Source organism: Dipodomys spectabilis, unplaced genomic scaffold (assembly GCF_019054845.1).
Source record: "Dipodomys spectabilis isolate Male_0828 unplaced genomic scaffold, ASM1905484v1 ptg000175l, whole genome shotgun sequence".
NCBI lineage: Eukaryota > Metazoa > Chordata > Mammalia > Rodentia > Heteromyidae > Dipodomys > Dipodomys spectabilis.
The window spans coordinates 17633662-17654658 of NW_024870852.1; the positions used below are offsets into that span (position 1 = coordinate 17633662).

The window sequence follows — 20997 nt, forward strand, 5'->3', positions numbered from 1 at the left end:
GCTAATCACCCTCAGGGAAATGGAGTTTGTGTGTGGGTGGTGGGGGTGGTGGTTATCTTCACTTTCTTCTGAAAAATAAACTCAGAGGAAGCAGTCTGCAAGCCAGATGACATTTCATGGTGTGAACAGAGGAAAATGGGACTCATTCTTGCTCCAAATCACCCCCCTCCCCACCCCCAGCCATACTCTAGACCTCTCCCCCAGGGGCCTTAACACGGTAGACCTTGATGCTTCAGCGGCAGCTCAGAAAACCACTGTTTCATCTCTTCTCCAAAGTCTGATTCTCAACTTGCTTTGGGGGAAAAGCCAGCCTGATGTGGTCTTTGAATCTTGGATCTACCAAGTTGCTGGGTGTCTGCGAGCCTCCGTTTTCTCACACACAGTAATGGGCCTCCTAGCAGAATCCTCGTAAGGTCTGAATTAGGTTTATTTCAGAATGAGATCGTAATTAAACATCATCTATGGGAGAGACCCCTGGGATTCAATCTTGGTTCTATTGCTTACTGGCTGTTTGACCTTTGGTAAACGACTTAATCTCTCTGGGTTTCACAATTCTCATTCATAAAATGATGCTGATAGTATACCTGGGAGCATTAACAGTATATGTATATATTGTATGAAATTACATTTAAAAAGCATTACGCATGTAAATTACTTAGCTTTGTGCCTGGCTGCACAGTAATTTCAGGATAAATAGTTGCTACTTATATTCCACAAATATTTATCAAGCCATCTATGATGCACGAGATGCTGGAATTAGGAGTTGGGGATGTGAGGAAAAGAAGAAGACTTTGGTTCCTGCCTTAAAGGATTGCTAAAAGGTATGGAGTATTAAGAATGGTATTTAAGTGCTTACCATATGTCAGAGATTCTGTCAGGCACTTAGTAGACATTAGCTAACCCATAATAGCCCCAGGAGTACCGGGTACCACTCTGCTCATGCATTTCAGTGCCTTGTGACAGAGATAGAGGCACAGAGCATCCTGCAGAGAGCTGTCATGGTGGAGGGCCTGATACATATTTACCTTTGCTCCACTTTCTCCCTCACTCCTTACCCTGGCTGCTGTTTACAATACAAGGCCAAACACAAATATTCTATCGCTCTTGGTGTGCTCTGAGTTACAAAACAGGACGCACAGAGGGCTTCCTCTGTGGAGTGGGTTTGTGAGAGGATGGAGTGTGTGGGAGGAGCTTGCTCTGAGGCTTCCTGGTCCCTTGGCTGAGGTGGACATTGCCAGGGCAGGGATGAAATGACTTGAACTGCAGGTTCTGACAGGATCCAAGGTCACACACAGGCACTGGGACGGAGAGGCCCAGGCTCGCTGGCCTCTGGGTCTAGACATCTGCGCCCTTCCACTTCTCTGTGCTGTGGACATGCTACGATTCATTTCCATTTAGGAGATTTCCAAGACACAGCGTTGCGCGCTCAATGTGACTTTCTATGTCAAGGCTGAAACTAGTCCTTCTCCACAGTAAGGGCAAACCTGATGCCACCCACTTTCTCTCTGCTAAGAACCCTGCAGGCCAGGGTTTTAAAGATAACAGAAACAGGCAGATGTGTGCCTGCACCACGGCATTCTACCACCACACCACCAAGTCATTGCTGAGTGTCTAGAGGATCATATTCAACATCGCAGCTCTGCCAGTTTCCATTTGTGTCTACTATCTCAGTAGCTCATTTTCCTGGTCTGTAAAATGGGTATAAGACCACCCACCTCTCAAGGTTGGATAAGAAGTCAAATGACAGGGACAGGTGCACATGAGGCTACCAGTGCCCTGCCTGCATCCCCAGCAACTTTACTATTTCAGGAAAATCACAAGAAGAGCAGCAATCACTACTGCTGTTGCTGTTGGAGTTTGAGTCCTGAGTCCCATGGGAAGGGGCTTAGGCTCTGGGGTAGAGCAGAGGCCACTGGACAAGTGAGGGCCTCCTTATCTGGAACAGAAGAGCAAAGAGGACATTCACCAGGGGCGTTATGACCCACCTGCAGTGGACCACAATAGGCCCAGCTTCGGGGGGGTTGAGGAACTTGACCTGGCGGACGAAGCCTAGCAAGCCGGTGGCATAGCAGGGGACACCGTGGTCAGGCCAGCTGGTGAAGTGGAAGAGGCGGAGTTCCCGGATTTCATGGTAGCCTTTCTGAGGAAAAAACAGAGGCCCCTGTCCCTCCAGCTCTGCTCTCAATGTGGGGAGCTGAAGCTGCTGTGTGGAGGACCCCCCCCACCATACACACCTCCCTGCCTTCAGGGTCGGTCGCTGTTACTTCACTGACCGACTCTGAAAGATGTGCACTAGCTAAAGTGAAACTGGTTGCTTCATTGCAGGCCCTCTCAGAGCCTTTAGTGTGTTAATATACATTCTGAGTCCAGTGTTTTTCCCAGGAGACCTCTCTGACAAGGGTTTTGCAGGAGGTGCATTGAATACAATGTAAAAGAAGAAAGGATGGCAGTGGAGAGACTCAGTTTCAAGTGTTTCCAGTGGAATACTTTGTGTGTGTGTGTGTGTGTGTGTGTGTGTGTGTGTGTGTGTGTGTGTGCGTGTGTGTGTGAGTGGTAGGCTTGAACTCTTGGCCTGGGCGCTCTCCCTCAGCTCTTCAGCTCAAGGCTAGCACTCTACCACTTGAGCCACAGTACCACTCCTGATTTTCTGGTGGCTTATTGGAGATAAGAATCGCACAGAATTTTCTGCCCAGACTGGCTTTGAACCATGATCCTCAGATCTCAGCCTTCTGAGTAGCTAGGATTACAGGCGTGAGCCACCAGCACCCAGCACAAGGCTTTTGTTTTGTTTTATTTTTTGACATCTGGTGTCCTCCAAGTCTTATAGTCTTGTCAGTGATGGTCTACGTGGCTTTTAAGGCTTAACAAGTTTAGCAGACTATGCCACTAATTAGATTCTTGTTTAGAATTATAGGATGGGAAACTAATGGAGAGCTTTTTTTGACAGAAGGAGCCGGTAGGGCCCAGATGGGCTCCTCTGTCCTGTGCTCTTACCGGTACCCTCATGCCTAGTCTTGCTTTCCTGACCATTCCTTGGCCAGGATAAATGTCAGTCTTCGCTCATGCCATTCACCCTGTCGATCCTTCCTACATAGTGCTCTCCTACATATATTTGAAGAGCATCCACGAGGAAGAACTTAGTTGATTGTTCAACTCATGTTAAACAATATTTCCTAAGGGTCATCTGTGCCTAGACTTGTGCTTGGTCCTAGGAAGGGAGACATAAAAGCCATAATTTCTGTTCTTGGAGTCGTTCATGCTCTTGCTGGGGGGATGGGTGGTAGGTGGAGGAGAGTCCCAGAGGGATAATTTAACTGAAGACTTAGTTCAGGGCTGGCTTTGAGCCATGATCCTTAGCTCTCAGTATGTCATATGTAGTATGACACTCGTGTAAGGCAGCAAGCCAGATGTCAGTCACACCATCCCAAGGCTCAACAATACAATACAGCAAGTCCTGTATGGCTAAGAAATGGTGTTGAGTGGGTTAGGATTCCTTAACCTGAGTTTTCAAATGACGATATTTCTCATTTACAATAGGTTTATTGGGATTACGCTGCTGTATATAAGAGTAATGATAGAATTTCAATGACTATATAATGGACCGTATGGATAATAATTATTATCTGGATCTCATCGTGCTCCTTTGACGTGAGCTCCTTCAAAAACTAGACTAGCATCTCATGACTTTGAAACTACCTTGTTGGGCTTGATAAATTCCTCACAGGGGCCGTGCTGTGTGTGGTAGGTAATTTGCTAGCACTTCTGGCCTCCATCCACTAGATGTCAGTAACAACCTGCCCTTCTCAAGTACCGATGCCCACCGGGGCCTCCCTCTCCCCCGCTCTCCCCTGCAAAGCCCAAACACATTGAGAAATACCTCTGGAGGACCTAAACTCACTTCCGGAAACTTCAGTGACCAGGGAGGCCTTTCTCCTCTCCACACTCCTCTCCTCCACGCATAGGAATACTATTTCTTCCATCCTTTCCTTCATTCTCCACTCCAAGCCTTCCTCCTCCAGGGAGGTTCCTCTCTTCATTCTCCAGCTTTCTCTCTCTACCCCTTTCTGCCTTGTAGCTTTCATCATAGCATGTCTTCATTCCATGGACATGTCTGTTACAGTCTGTCTGTCCCTTCCACTAGTTGTGGGCTTTGCTGATCTGATTGCGGACTGGTACAAATTGTGGGGTCAGGCAGAGATCAGGGCCTTGGTCTCCACTTGTCTGAGTGAACAGACACGCCAGCTGGCTCTGTGGACAGGCTGCCCACAGCCAAGAGTAGCTTACCTTCTGGACAGTGAAGGTGCGGATGACGTATTCTGCCAGGGGCTCTGTTTCGATCAGGGTGACTTTAATGTCTCCATAGACCTCTGTGTCATCTGGCCAGTATCGTACACACTTCACCTGTGGCCAAGGGAAAGACAGGGAAAGAACAGCGATGAGGCTGTGTGAGTAGGTGGCAGAGCCATCAACTCTGGCTTTCCCATTTAAATAACCCAGGGGGAGACTTTGGTGGTATTCCTGTCCACGGGGTGCTCAGCTGGCCGTGGCTCATCAAAGTGCACAGGGCCAAGTTCACTCCCAGAGGAACTAGGGCCATGAGAAATAATAGTGGTACCTTCTTTTTTCCAAGCTCCTTGTGATTTCCCAATGAATCATGACACTATGATCAGACGGAACTAGGTAAGACAAGTGGGCATCGGTAGCCTAGCTCTACAGATGGAAACTATCACACCTAGGGTGTGGTGACAAGTTCAAGGTCAACTTTGTACTTTTGGCTGCCATGGGGGAGGAACAGCTGAGTTTTATCAGCAGAACAAAGATGAGAATAAAGGTTGGGGAAACAGCAAGGAGGTGGAAGCACACATGGTCGGGAGAGGGTCTTTATTCACAGGTGGTACTTGGGGGATGGGGAGGAGGAAGGCTCTTCACTGGGGAAAGGATGGAACATTCTAGGCTCAAAGGGAAGAGTCACAATTGTTCTCAGCCTTGACACAGTGGGCACCGGAACTACAGACAAGCTATCCCACACTCAACTCTGAGTCACACTTCACTGAGGAAAAAGAGAGTTCGGTTTTCCCCTTAAAAGAACAAAAGCATTATTACCATTCCGGGGGACGCCGCACGGCTTAGCGTGGCATTTCCCACAGTGTGTTCCGCTGGGTGCTAATAGGTATTAGGTAAAAACAAAACAAAACAAAAACAAAAACGAAACAAAAAACAAAAAACAAACAAACAAACACAAAAGGTTTTGTGGTCAAATGAGTTTGGGAAATGCCGATTCAACAAAGTTAAACAGGCTGCTTTGCTATAGGACTACTCAGATCCTCAAATCTGTTGATGCTATGTCTTAGGACTCTCCAAAAGGGACTGAGGACCCAGCATTTCCCAAACCTATTTAACCATGGAACCCTCTTCTCACTGAGCATCCTGCAGACTAGCATCCAATGGAACCCACTTAGGGAAACACTGATAAAGGGCCATAGGGTATAGAGGCAAATTTAATCATTTCTTTGTTGTCCTAGTCAGTAGCTGAATAACTTCCAGAAACTGCTGAAACTTCCCTGACCCTCTGCCTATTAATGACAGACAACACTTAACGTGATCTAACGCCACTCACTCGGTGTTACTCGGTTAATCTTGATTTGTTGCCACAACTGCAGATATTCTTATCATCCCCATTTTACAGATGAGGATCTGAGCATCGGGAAGCTAAGAAAGTCATACAGAGGAAACCTTGGTAAGGGATAGGGCTAGCATGCAACCTCAGGCTGAATAAGAGCTAGGAATGCTGTCTTGTACATCATTGTAAGACAAATTTGATGCATACAAGTGTTTGGCCTAGCATCTGCCCACAAGCAGGAGTGCTACTGGGAAACTTGTCTTCTCCTTAAATCCAACATAAACTCAAGATCTACCCATTGAGGAGATCTATTTCCAATGAGGGATGTGTTGGAGCCAGCCTGGATTTGCCTCTGAATGCTCAAACCCTGGGCTGGCCTTCCTGTCCACAGTAGCTGCAACCTGGGCCTAAATCCATGGGCAAGAATTTGAACAGACTGAATGTCAGGTTCTGAATGTTGGGTTCTTTCAGGGCAATGACTCACCCCTGGGGGTGGTGGGGAAGGTCTGTATCCTCATCTGTAAAACTGAGGAATGAGCCAGATAAGGGTGAACTCAAGAATAAAACCTCACCAGGCCTTCATTTCCTATTTGGTCATGAGCTGTCCACACCTCTTAAATAAATTATGAAAGCCTAGTTTCCCCTTCCCATGACCGTGGCTAAGGTTCTTTGTTTTTATTTTTTATGGATTATTCCATTCTTGCCAGGGTAAACACTTACCTGCCCACTCTTAGTGAGTTCATTCTCATAGACAAGAGGCCCTTTGAGTTCTGATTGAAGCTATATAGCTCAACCCGCCCACCAGTCACAGCTAACCAAGTAGGCAGAAGCAAACCGGGAGTCATCATCTTACCTCTAAGCTCTAGTTAAGGACCGCCTACAGCAGAGGCTAAACAGAAGCAGAGAGGGGGACCAAGGCCTGAGCGCTGAAGAACAGCAAGGTTTTGAGGTCAGAGAAGGAGGAGTGAGTAGCAAAGAGTCAGAGGTTGCTGAGAGACAGAGAAAGATGAGAAGAAAGGAGTGGTGAGTGGGTCTGTCCACATGAAGGATGTGAATGGCCATGGCAATATTGCTCCTGGTGAAAGGAAAGGAGGAGCCCCACCAAAGTGGGCAGAAGAGAACAGAGCAAAGAAACAGCTTTGATGGGAGGCGTCTTTAAAGTTGGGGCAGTAAAGTAGAAACAGGACAGCCATTGTTGCTTGCCCATCTTGACTTTGGTTTTTCTTTTTTGTTTTATTTTAAGGTGGAAGGTACTGAGCACATCTGTATGCAGGGGGGAGGGGATAATCTCAGCCATGAGGAAGAAACTTAGTTTCTGAGGAGAAAAATCCCTGAGCAAGAATCAAAGGTTCAAAGCAGTAGGCTCACGTGTGAAAGGGTGAAGGCTGAGCTTCTGCTGGATTGGGCTCAGCCCTAAGAAATGGCTGACTGTTAGCCATTGAGGTTCTGCTGAATGCACAGAAACAGTCATTTCTTATGGCCAAACTTGACAACAGATGGGAAGAACGAGAAGAGGGTTATAGATGCAATCAGGATGCAGCTTTTGTGATGAGATGATGAGGGAGATCGTGGCTGATGCTTTAATTTCCTCCAAAGAGAGGAGGTGATGTCATCAACAGAGTGACAGGGGGTGGAGAGAAGGGTGGGGATTTGAAAGGGAAGGACTCCTTTGGAATGTGACCTAGGAGGGGCTCTGTCTCCCCCGGAGGCTGCTGGGAGAATCCTGCCTAGAAAGTACTTGGGACACCACATGGCACCCAAGTACCCTGGGGCACATCTCCAACACCCTCTGGCCAGGCAACTGCAGGAGAGCCTTACCCTGCCCACCTCGACGAGGTTTGTGACCATGACAATGCTGGCCGAGTTCTCCTGCCACACCATTCTCCAAAAGTCTTTCACTGTCTCCTGCATGGGACCTGCCAACAGAGAAGATGGTTATGGTTAGAGATGGTGAAGTAAGGAGCCGCACAGACTGCTCTATCACAGTATTGGTACTGTTTGGGGCTGTGTCCGAGAGAGTTTTATTTTTTTAAAAAAATAGGCTGTAGGATTGCAATGAGAGACAGGAAGGAATTAGGGCCGGGAGGGTTCTGTCGGTGAGGGTTAGAGCAGAAGATGCACAATTTTACACTTGCCAAATGCCGGAGGCATTTATCGTCAGTCTGAACAGAAAATATTTTTTTAAGGGGAAGGGGAAGAAAATATAGTCAAGGAGTAGAAGATAGGATCTGACAGTCCAGAGCAATTTCCTAGGAAATTACTCTTTGAATGTCTTGGGTCTTCATCATTTTTTAAAATTACGAAAGTAATTCATGTATTTGATATAAAAGTTTGAATGCTACTTTTCTGTGTTTATTCGTATATGTATGTATTTATTGCAATAAGTATATCTATCATAAGCATTTTTGGTGCCCTTAAAAATTCTCCGCAAGTGTGGAATTTTTTTTTTTATAGCTGCAGAATTTTCTACAATACTGAGGGACCACACTTTGTTGAGCCAAGTTTTCCATTATCAAACATTTAGGATTTTTCACTATGTTTTCTAGCAAAGATAATGCTGTAAAAATGCTTTTTAAAAAAAGATGTAATTGTCCTTCTCCCTCCACCCCCTCCTATTTCTTCTGAGAAGGTTTTGAAAGGTGTGATCTTTTTTTTTTTTTTTTCCTGGTCCATTGTTAGGCTTGAACTCAAGGCCTGGGTAATATCCCTCAGCCTTTCTTGCTCAAGGCTTTCTTGCTCACTCTGCCACTTTGAGCCATAGCTCCACTTCTGTTTTTCTGGTGGTTACTTGGAGATAAGAGCCTCACGGACTTTCCTGTCCATGCTGGCTTTGAACTGCCACTCTCAGATCTCAGCCTCCTGAGTAGCTAGGATTAGAGATGTGGGCCACCCATGCCTGGCTAGGTGTAATCATTTTTAAACCTCTGCTAACATATTGCCAAATAGGCTTCTAAGGGCAGCTGGCTGTAGCTCTTTGGCAGGCATGTACACGAGACAACAAGGTACCTTTAGCTCCAGCCCTGTTGGGTGGCACTTGCTAAAGCCCCATGCTTCTGGCTTCTCCCCTCAGTGACATGTCCTGGTGGACAGATAGTTCCTTCTGCTCTCCTCCCTAGAGCATACCTTCTATCTTGTCCTTTCAAGGGCCTCTAGGGGTTCTCTAGCTCTGCTCTGGTTGGGTTTCTTTGCTAATGGAGCTTAACCCCTCTTCTCCAGAGAAGGGCCCATTTCCTTTATCTACAAATCAGTGCAGGGTTAGTGGGCATTGGAGGAGTGGACAATGGAGCTTGCTGTGATTTCCCAGAACCCATCCTCCCTGGAACCCTTGTGGTCCCTCCAAGCCGCCAGGTAGATAGAGAACTCTTACCTTGAGTGGCGATGTAGTGCCGGGGTCGATGGTACCCCTAGATAACAGGAGAAAAAAAACAACTATAGTGGAAGAGTCTCCATTTGAAACTTGCAAGCAGCACCAAGTTAATAAATATGTTCTCCTGGCTTGGTTTCCTCATAGTGAAATGGGAATAGTAGTAGCCATTCCCCAGAGAAGTGGCAAAGATTAAATAAACTGATGCATATAAAGTACTTAGTAAGTCACTAGATGTTAGCTATTCTTTTTGAGACATCCGTTTGGGCTTGACTTGGGGCCAGTAACACTAGGAGCAAAATATTAAGGGTGGGCATCCTTTATGATCATGTGCTCAAAAAGAAAGGAGGAGTTTTCAGTTTTATGGGGGATATGAACTATCACAAAGTCTCTCCTGTACCTTAATTATATGCAGAACACTTTACAAGGCCCTAAGGGACAGCCAGAGAAGAGAACTGAAGAAAACAATTCTATCGTTGACTTCTTGCATTAGTAACAATTAGAAAAAGAAAATGGGAAGGATGCCACATTGCTTCTTTCTGCCAGCACAGTTGGGCTTGCAATTAAAGTTCTGGCTGCAGAAAGGATCCTATGGAGGGATGAACTCGCAGACTTATAAACTATTTGCTGATTTAAAAACCCGTTTCTGGTTGGGGCATTTCAGAGAGCTCCTATAAACCCATCTCATCTCTGCTGTAAGATTGCCCCATTGACTCATAAACTTACATCCTTTGGGAAAGAGGTGATGAGTGATCTCTTTTGTCCCAATTCTTATTACAGAGAAGTAGTGTATCTCATTGAGTAGAAACTTGAGAGACTAACAGATCTGTATTTAGCACAGAGCACTAAATGCAACTGGTATTTGGAAGCTGGATGGATAAATGGATAATTTAAAAAACCCACAAAGGCCAACTATAGAGCCTATGGATAGAGAGACATTGGAAGTGTTAAAATTGATTAACCTTTATGTCTAAACATGTCTAAAGAAAGTAAGTCCTTAAGTCTGATGCACCATGCTTTGATCTTAAATTTTGTCACTGTGTTTTTGTCCCATCAAGGTAGACGGTTTGTTTCAGATTTGCCATCTCTGTGGCTTTTGGTGTAGTTAGTGTGACATTGCTGAGGTTCTGGTGAGACTAGTCAGTATATGAGCTCCCTGTACATTCCTTTATCTTTGTTTCTAATTCACTCATGAATATCCAGTAGGTTTCCCCCAAATGATGGTCATTCTCTAGAGCAATTCTCAGCACCCAACACTGCCAGAAGCCCCAGCTTAGAGCTCATCACCTGTCTCCAGCCTCACCCACAGCCTCATTTCCTTCTTCATCTGCTCCCATAATGCCATGGACCCTGTGCTCTGGCCCCACCTCCTAGGTCTTCAGATACAAGACCTTCTGTGGTGTAGAGCTAAGTCTTCCTGAAGACCTTGTGTATGCCCAGGGAACACAGCAGCATGTGTCACACTGAGGTTTTTTTTTTATTTGTTTTATACTCTTCTCTACCTGGTCCATCTAGAGCAAGGCAGAGTTTTCAACAAAGACTAGTTGATGGAATACATGCATGCATGCATAGGTGAGGTTTTGAAATGAATCGTATTATACTATTTTATTTTTTATTAACTAGTTGTAGAAGGGGTTATAAGATGTTTTTGAGGTTATGTTACAGTACCCCTTTAGTGCATGGGCTACAAGACCAAAGATCTTGAAGAAAACTATGATCTGGAAGATTCTGGTTTTCTTAAAAGTTAATAGGGCCAGGCTGGGTGGCAGATGGGGGTTATAGATTGGTCCTAGGCTGATCTGAGGAAAAGTGTAAGGTCCTATTTGAAAAATAACTAAAGCAGAAAGGGTTGGAGGTGTAGTTCAAGTGGTAAAGCATCTGCCTAGCAAGTATAAGGCCCAGAGCTCTGAGTTCAAACCCAAGCACCACACACACACACACACACACACACACACACACACACACACACACACACACACACACACACACACACACACACACACACGTCAATGAAATGAAATTTGGAGGCAGAAATTCACATCTAAATTGTGATGTTAGATGGCTGAGGGTCATTCTGTGCTTGCCTTTATTGACTCTGGTTTAATATTTAATGAACAGGGGTTCAAGGGAGCCTACCACTAAGAACACAACATCAGAAAACACAAAAGTGGAGCAGATAAATGTGGGCTCTTCTTTAGAGCAGTTTTCACACATCAACAAACTGGGGTAAGAGGCACTAAATGGGTAGATGCAGCGCTCTGTGGAACACCCACAGGAATTGACTCAGCCATGAAGGCCCGAGGGATGTTCTCTGAGGAGGTGCTGGTTTAATTGGCTTCTTAATTAAGCCAAGTTTGGGTCTCTTGGTCTCCCTGCCATTCTGTTTTTCAGCAGTCTTCCCACTAGTGCTCCAGTGCTCAGGGGCCTTGGAACACTTAGGAGATGAGGCCAAGTTTCTGTACAGGGCCTCATCATTGGTCATTCCCGGTGGCAGTCATGCCTCTTCCTAGGTAAAGGAGTACCTTGCTCTCTCCCTAGCTCTGTCTCTTCAGCCTTCTGTGGTGTTGGCAGTCATGGCCCCAGATAGCCCTTCTCTGTCCACATTGTCTGCTTCTCTCCCCTTCAATTCTCTACCAGGACTTGTACTCAGAGACAGGTCACTGTCCCTTAGCTTTTCAGTCAACGTTGGTTCTCTACCACTTAGGCCACATCTCCACTTCCAGTGTTTTGCTGGTTAACCAAAGATAAGCATCTCATGGATTTTCCTGCCTGGGCTGGCTTTGAACTGTGATCCTCAGCTCTCAGCCTTCCAAGTAGCTAGGATTACAGTGCTTTAGTCATATACAGGCTTGTCTGTCTCTCCCAGTTAAATGGGAGCTCCATCAAGGAAGACTTACTCAACTTGCTCATGTCCAGCTGGCTCATGACTGTGTTGCTAGCAGTAAGAAGTTTGCCTGGCCTTTTAGCCTTGATTTAAACATACTGAAAACAGTCAAGCTGGGTGACAGTCCCCATGCTACAACTAAGCAAAGATACCCTTGCTGACCTCTGGAAACCCACACATTCCCTGAGGAGAAATGATTCCCACCACGAGACTCTTCAGTGAAGGAGATAAAAGGAAATGTACTGCTCAATTGGGTCTCCACTGGGGATTTGCCAAGAGCTGGTACTGCAAACTTCCTAACCTTAAAAGAACTTGGAGTTCATTTAAGTCCCACCTACACAGCACGCAGCCTGCCTGCAAACCAGCACTGGGCCTGCCTCCATCTGTCTGTGAGCAATGGGAAAGAAGTTTGCATCCAAAATGCATTTATCTCACTCTACACTCCTGCATCTGTTACTTACTGGGGACCTAGATACGATATTTATTTCCAGGCTGGTAATTTATAACAGATTCAAGTGGCCAATACGTTTTCGGGTGTGCAAACAAACCTGCCCGTGGAAGGTTCAGACAGCAGCAGCAGATCATGGCCTCTGGAGGCCCTATCAGGGCTGGCCCCATCCAGCTCATTATCCAAATGGAGACATTTTAATGAATTGTCCAGATCCAATTGTGGAGAAAGGATTCTAACTTGAGCAGTTAGCTTTTTTTGAAGAGATAGGAAGGCATCTGGCCAGGGTACAGACCAGTGCAAAGGAAGACAAATGGGTGTGTGCATATATGCACGTGTGTGTGTGTATGTGTGTGTGTGTGTGTGTGTGTGTTACCTGGAATTTCCATGAAGGCCCTAAGAGTTAACTTTGCTAGAGAATCCAGTAGGCTCACAATTAATGTGATTCCTCTATTTCCTTCCCCACAGTTTTATCACCGCAAGAAGGTGCTTGTGCTTGGTTTCTACTTTTGTCTACTTCTCCTCTCTTCCTCTATACTCTGTTCTGCTCCGGAGGCTGATCTTAGGAACTGCACCATGGCTTCCCATACCATTTTTCTTCTGGCCAACTGGGAGCTCAGGCAGAGGTTCAGAAACCAGCAGGAGATTGGGGCTTATGTCCTTCTAAGTCCCTCTCTGCCAAGTCAGCATGAATTAGTCTGGCTTTCTGTCAAGCTACAGCCCTCTCCTTATAGAGACCCCTGCCCCTTACAATAGTTACTTCCTAACACCCTCTACTAATTCATCCTTCCATCTAGTGAGAGCCCTTTACTGTTTGCAGCTTCAAAACCTACACCTTGTCTGCTGACTTCCTCCAATTCTATTCACATCTTTATTAGACTCTCCTCGGTTACCTCCTTTGAATGGGCCTCTGTTCCCTTTAGGTACTCTGATGGGTACTTTAGCATCAGTTATGATTTACTTGTAGGTGGGTATTATTCCTTTTGCAGAGACCAGAAAAAGTAACTTACTCATAATCACAAAAAGGTAGTCATTAGAAAGGCCTGCATTCAACACGCCCAACAAGGATCAAATTCATGACTGTAGTCTTGTTAGCCCTTCATGCAGCCCAGGGTTTGACATAGCCTATTAGGACAGCGTGTGGCACAGGCATTTGGCATGCTGGCACAATCTACTTCTTACAGAGAAGAGGAGGGGGTTGTAGTATATTCTAGCTGGGCAGAGAATTAAAGTCTAGCTGTGTGACTTTGGGCAATGCTCTTAACCTTGATCCCTGTTTTCCTGTCTTTATAGGCTGGCAAAAAGCCTTGTAATGATACAACATGGTAGACACAGGAAACCTGGTTAGTATTAGTGCTGTAGAGATTTACTTCCATTTACAACCATTTCAGTTGTTGCCTTACAAAAACCAGTAGAAGCCAGTCAATTGTGGATAGAGTGACAAGGGCAGTGGCTGGGTGTTTTCCATTCAGATGACAAATAGATCAGCCAGCCTGCAATACCCCTGGATAGGCTGGGGCCCTGAGGTCTGTCCCATCCATCTAGACACAGACAAGATCAAGGAGAAAAGGAAGGCAAATCCTCGACCAACATGTACAGCTGTGCTGCCCAAGTCCCCATGGAATGGTGCCTACAGGGTGATGACAGGGGCAGATGGAGAGGAAAGACAAAGAACATTGCTCAGGGAGTCCTTCAGCTCTGGGGTGGATTCTGATTCTTTCTCTGACCAGCTCCATGGCTTTGGAGAAGCTTTACAAGCTCCAAATCTCAGCAACTACAGTCATAAAATGGGAGAAAGTAAAAGTGGTAAGACCCATCGAGAAAGGGCATGAAGAAGTCTGGACGAAGCCCAGAGGTGATGCATTGCGAACATGCTGCTATTGTCACTGCTCTGCTATTTTTAGAGGCAGCAGGATATGGTGGGGGAGTGACTCCTGATTAAACCTCCTGCTTTTCTTTCTTTACTATCACTTAGCCTTGAGGATCTTAGTTTACTCCTCCAGAAATGGGTTGTAGTGACATTTACCCTGTGAGGTATGGTAACTCTAGCACGATACATTGTTACTTTCTGTCTGGCTCTTTTTTTTTTTTAATCTAAGGCATGGTACAGAAGGTACAGAAGCCTTCTCTAATCCTTCTTCCCCTCCTTGAGGTTTTTAACCTACAGAATCCCTGCTCTGTGAGGGTCTCTTTTCCTATTTTTTTCCTATCAGACTCTCTCACCAAACTGAGTTTACTTGAGGCCAAAGATGTGATGTGAAAGGTTATTATTTCTAGCACAGAATGAAGGAGGGTCTGCCTGGTGTTTGTGAAATGAATACTAGATCCATGCAGAAGAGGGCGGCTGAATGCTTGGAGTGCTTTGCTCTGTTTGGAGGCAAGCTACTCAGAACTGACCACCTCCTTGCAAGGTCTCCCCAAAGGGGTATAGAGGCAGAGACTTTCTTTCTTTGCTTCCACTGATGCTCCAGTCTCAGTCAGAAAAACAGAAGCCACTGCAAGTGTTACAAACAGAGGGAATTCAATACAGGGAGTTGGTTACACTAGCTGATGGAGGAGTCGAGATGACAAAGGGCCCATGGGGGCCTTCTTCGAACCAGTGAGACAATAGAAGACAGAGAAGATAACAGGGTTCATGAGCTGGGGCTCTCTGGAAGGAGCTAAAACCATGGGGAGTCTCACTGAGGGAGCCTGGAGCTGTAGACAGGATACCATGGTCAGACTTGAACTGACCACCCAAGAAAGGGGATGAGAAAGGGACATACATGCTTCTTTCTTCCTTGAATCTCTCATCATTCTCTCTCATTGATGAAGCCAGCCTCCCTCTCTCCCCACACACTATACTCAAGCTCCTGTGCACCCAAATGCTGCCACTGGCACTGCAAAGTAGAATGGAGAAGGATGAAGAAACAGGTCTCAGGGCAGACAAACCGATGACCAACACAAAGCTCAGTAAGTATTTGTTGAGTTGATGAACCATCTGGCTCAGGGAAGATGATGAGAAAATTTGCAAAGCATGTCACTGCACGTAATAGTTTATCTACAAATACATTTGGGAATCTCAAGGACCAGGGCCAATCTCAGAGCCATCCTTCAAGGTCCAGAGAAGCCTGGCTTGAATCAGCCATGCTAGAATGTTCATTTGGCCACAGGAGCCACAGTGTCTGTCCGCTTGGCCACAGTGACCCATGTTGTCTCTTTAAAAACTCTCTCACTTCTGTGAATATCTTTCTTGGTTCCTATTGATGCCTTCAATGGATGGATGGATGGATTAGGAAAATGTGGTATAGACACACAATGGAACTCTATTCATCCATTAGGAAGAATGATATTATACCATTTGCAAAGAAATGGATGATCCCGGAAAAAAAATACGTGGGGTGAAGTAAGTCAGGCTCAAGGAGACAAAGGACACATGTTTTTTCCCATATGTCTAAGTTAGACCTAATTTATAAATATACAAGTAAACAAATATGGGTCATATGCACATGTACACAAATGTATTAGCCAAAGTATGGTATGTGCAGGGGAGAATTCCAATGGTGTCAGAACGAAGTCACAGTCTACCAAAGTGAATACTAGGAAGATGGTACTTGAGGTGGGTGTGGGGGGGATGGTCAAGGAAGTGGGGTAAATGATTGAAGAGAGGAAGGGGCGGGAGAATGTGGTCACAATAGTCAATACATATCCTATGAAACTAGGAAAACAGGAGATGGATGGGGTTGGGAGGGATGGAGAATGACGAAAGGGGTAACATAGCAATCAAACTACATGATCTTCATAGACTGATCTATTGACCGGTAACCCCTTTGTATAACTACTACAAGGTAATAAAAACATAATAGAAAAAAAGAAAACGGAGAGAATGAGGGGACAGATGACACTGTACCAAAGGAAATGGACTTATTATCTGATGTTTGTCAGTGTAATCCCTCTCTAGATCACCTCTGCAACAACAATAAATTAACAAGAATTAAGAAAAGAAAATGTTTAAAAAATGATCAAGTCCCATCTCCTTCGTGTAGTCAGCTAAGCCACCGGAAGCTAGCACTGACCTTCTTTTCTACTCTTTCCACTGTAACTCCTTCACCCTTCAAACGGAGTTGCTCTGTCCGTCCCTTTCAGCAGACCCATCTTAGTTTCAGCTCTCTCTAACCAGAGGCCCCTCTTCCCTCTCTTTGATTTTAAATTCTGCTTGTGCCTGAAGCTTTGGCTCACATCACCTTTTGCATCCCTGATGGAAGGAGTGATATTTTTTCACACTTCTGAATCCCTGCAGCATTTTATCTGAACCTGTGACACTTACCACTTTCTAGTTTGCCCCAGCATTATTGATGTGCGTAGCTTATCTCCTTTCTGAGAATCTAGAGGGTAGAGATCGTGGCATTTTCTTTTCTTTCTTTCTTTCTTTTTTTTTGCTTTATAATTCCCATGCACAGCATCTAGCATAAACAGTGGGCACTTAACTTTTTTTGTTGTTGTTGTTGCCTTAATGTCTGCACCTTTAAATGAAAGGCTAAATAGAGACATATGCAAATGAATTCCTGGGCTGAATGAATAAGACTGGCAGTCATCCTGGGCCTCTATAGAGTAGGCTAGTCCATTCTGCCTGAAGGAGGATGTAACTTGAGATGATAGACAGCTTGGGCCACGCAAATCAACTTGGGTCCAGACTATTCTGAATATATTCGGCAAAGGTCATCCTTGAAGGGACAGGTCAGGGACAGCCCCAGATCTTGAGCATGCACAGCCAACTCTAGACTCCATCTGCCCAGCCCCATGAAGACACTCACATCAATGTAGTTGGCATTGATATAGTCAGAGTGTGGGTCTCCATCCAGTACCAGCAGCCTCACTCGGGAATGGTCATCTGCAGAGAGAACAGAAAGCAGGGAAGGGTGGGTGAGAGGAATTGGAGCGATGAGCCATCAATTCCGCCCTTTAGATCTTCTGTACCTGGTCTCATACCACACTCTCATTTAAGCCTTCACATTCCTCTCAGGTATTTTCAAATCAGGAAGCTGATGCTTAAAATGAATCTGGAGACACATCTTTCCTTGTTTTTTCTGCCTTCCATGTGGATTCTGGTTTTGTTATTACTTATCTGAGCAAGTGACTCACCCACTTCTTCATATGTAGGGGGAAGAGGGAATATATTAAATTGTATGTAGTTAGGGATTTCCTCATAACATTTCCATACATGTAAATAATGGGCTTTGAACATATATTCCCCCATCTATTCCTGTTTCTTTTTCTCCTCTCCTTTTCTTAGTAATTGCATTATTAACTTAGAGGTGAAAATGCCAGTTTCCTAGGACCCTGCAAGAGAGATCAATATAGATATATGAGAGAGGGAGAGAGTGTAGAGCCTGAGCATTAGCTCCATTTTCATGCTTGCTTACAAACAGCAAGTTCACCTATTTCTCACATGTGGCCAAATCGCTTTTCTTTTGCTTCCCTGAGCATTGGTGCAAACAGATTGTGGGCAGCATATCATTATCAATATCACCACTGAAGTGAGGTTGACTAAATCATGATAAAAGTGGTCTTCAGTAACTAAATATCATGTTACTGAAGATACCTCTTCAAACACAAGCTAAGCATAGATGAAGACTTACAGGTTTTAATCAATAACATGCTTCCTTCAAATAACAGCAAATGCAACTATCAAGAATGGTACTGCAGAAGAATCAGGATAATCCCTTATGTAATTAAAGTGAGCCCTGACATGTTAATAGGCATATGCAAAGAGAACAGCTTGTTTAGATCTGGCAGGAGAAGGCCCTTAGTTTACAACCTAGATCATTGTATGTCTGTTATAAAGTCACTGCATCCATTGGCCAGTCAGCCTTGCTCCAGTACAAGGGTGGAATATACAGCTAGTAGGCTGGTGAGCTCTGGGCATCTTCAGGAACTCCCAAGGATGAAAAAGTTCAAGTCAGCTTAGACCCTTAGATTTTGACTACACTCTGAAGTTCCCAAGCATGTGGATTGTTTCTAAGCAATTGGAACTCCCTAAGAACAGGGATATTACCTGTCTTGTTCCCTGTTCTATCCCTTGCACCTCAAAAACTAAAATAGTGTGCCACATGGCAGGCAGGCAGGCATCAGTGAGGACGTGGTGAATATGTAAATGGATGGCCTTAATGAATCCTCACAATGACTCCATGAGAGTGGCCAGTGGGTTCAGTTGGCCTGTTTCATTGCAGTGGATGAAACTGCTCAGGCTCCTGGCCAGTAAATGGCAGAGCATAGAAGAGTGGGGTCCTCTCAGCTGTGAGTTCAGGTGTTCCTGCTTTCAAAGGGGGTGTATGCAGGGCATCAGATACCACCTCAAGCACACACGGTGGGGGGATTAACCACAGAGAAGTGGTTGTCAGGTGAGGGAGGAAAATTTGAAGAGCAGATGACAGGAGAACTAGATAACTGAGAGAAAAGCAAGGGGGCTCCAAGGCACAGAGAGAGGAGTGGGGGTTCCCAGAACTCAGGAGCTGGGGACACTTGGCTGGAACTGGAGCTACTATGAACCTCTCCAGTGGGACTGGGAGACAAGGGGCAGGCTCTGATTTTCAGAGGCCAGCTCCCCACAATGCAGAGTCTGGTAGGAGAGGCAAGCTAGGGACAAGCAGGCCCAGGACTGGTAGAGGATACAAGCCCCTATCTGTTAGTCACTTCATTCAGAATTAGCAATGGGGCACTGTGCTGATGCCAAACACACCTCTACTCTTCTTCTCCATGGGGAAGGAGGAAGTGGGGATAACTTTGGGTGAGTGGAGGATAGAGAAACGGGGTATGAGTTAGAAAAGGAGTTTGATTTTTTTTAATTGCTGATTCCAGGGCTTGAACTCTTAGGCATGAGAGCTGTCCTTGAGCTTTTGTGCTCAAGGCTAATGCTCTACCACTTGAGCTACTTGAGCTACAGCTCTACTTCTGGCTTTTTGTGAACAATTTGAGATAAGAATCTCAGGGACTTTCCTGCCCAGGCTGACTTTAGAATTGTGATCATCAGATCGTAACCTCCGAGTAGCTAGGATTACAGGCATGAGCCACCAATGCCTGGTGAGGGGTTTGATTTTTAAGCTATTCCTGAAATATATATATATGTAGAGAGAGAGAGTTATATAGTTATATGGTTATATATATTTATATGCACACATATATACATATATGTATACACACATATATATACATATATACATATGTATATATGTATATGCATACATACATATACATATATGTATATATTCACACATATATACATATGTGTGTGCATATAAATATATAATATGTATGTATTCATCTTAAATCACTTGCTCCTCAAACTACGCTTGACATAATATCACAATGAATGAGTCTTCCCAATTTATGAATTAAGAAGCTAGAGCTCAGAGAGGTTAAGCAAATTGTCCCAGTTACAGAGCTATTCTGTCAGGTCCCTGTGAACCTGAGCTCCTGCTCTGCTCTGTCCTGGGACCTCGAGCATCTCACAGGTAGAATTGAAGCATGTGTACAAATGGGTGGCTTCCAGCTCCCTTCATTCTCCAGCCTCAAAGAAGAGGGCTTTCCAGGGCTCAGGCATCCAGCGGGCTTAGTGGCTGACTTTGAGCCCAGGGATGCCAAGTTTTGTCACTAGCAGTTAGAGAAACTGTAAGCCTTGAAAAAATAGAAATGCCATATTATATTTTCATGTAATGGTTTCACTAATGACTTATTGATCCGAAATCTCCTTTATTTATTGAATAATGTCTGCCCCTGGGGTCCATAGCACTGGAAACAGAAGTTCTGGTTTAAAATGTTGAAAGAGATTTTTTTAAATATATAAAGTAAAAAATTTAAATCAGAAAGCAAGAGCTGTGAACAACAAAAAAAGAGAGATGAACTTATTTCTTCTAGCTAGATATCCTTAAAAATGAAAGCCACTCTGACCACTAGATCATGGGGTCTGCTGTTTCTTCTTCACTCATTTACTAAGAACACATCTTACTGAGCACCTACTGTGTGCCGGGCTCACTGTAGGGGCTATGATTTTGCCAGTTTAGTAGGACTATGCACAGAAGGGAGGTGTCCAGTTTAGAAAGCAGGAAGACAGGTTTCTTGTAGAGTCATATGAAAGTGGCATCCAAAGGAAGAAGGCTTAGGCCAGTGGACAATGAAGAACTGTTTTCCTTAAAGGGAACTGTGAAAGCAAAGGAGAGTAGAGATCAGGCACACTGGGGGAGCTGCAGAGAGCCCCCTATCCTGGAAGCACTAAATATGAAGGGACAGCAGTAGGCTTTCCACATACATTTTTTTATATATGTATTTTTTGGTAATTTTCATCAGTCCTGGCACTTGAATGCAGTGCCTGGGTGTTCCTGAGCTTTTTTCACTCAAGTCTAGTGTTCTACCACTTTGAGCCATAGCGGCACTTCCGGTTTTCTGGTGGTTAATAGGAGATAAGAGTCTTACAGACTTTCCTGCCCGGGCTGGCTTTGAACCACGATCCTCAGATCTCAGCCTCCTGAAGTAGCTAAGATTACAGGCATGAGCCATCCATGCCTGGCTCCACACAGGATTAAGTGATTAAAACTTGAGTGACCAGGTTGGGTTCTGAAGGGCATCTAAATTTTGTCTCTCTTTTCTAGGCTGGTAGAAGAGTCTTTTAGTATAAGAAAGCCAAACTTAATTTTCTCCTGGCCTGA

The 20997-nt window shown here is 45.0% G+C and overlaps 1 protein-coding gene across 1 annotated transcript in view; it reads right to left on the reverse strand.

The window, feature by feature from the left end:
* Ptprt (protein tyrosine phosphatase receptor type T) overlaps window positions 1-20997 on the reverse strand; it is a 702580-nt gene that overhangs the window by 25953 nt on the left and 655630 nt on the right. The window contains exons 17-21 of the mRNA XM_042694435.1: window positions 17110-17186; window positions 8988-9024; window positions 7439-7536; window positions 4285-4401; window positions 1986-2140 (exon numbers count right to left, since the gene is read on the reverse strand). Coding sequence (XP_042550369.1) covers window positions 1986-2140; window positions 4285-4401; window positions 7439-7536; window positions 8988-9024; window positions 17110-17186 — 484 coding nt within the window. The remainder of the gene's footprint in view (window positions 1-1985; window positions 2141-4284; window positions 4402-7438; window positions 7537-8987; window positions 9025-17109; window positions 17187-20997) is intronic.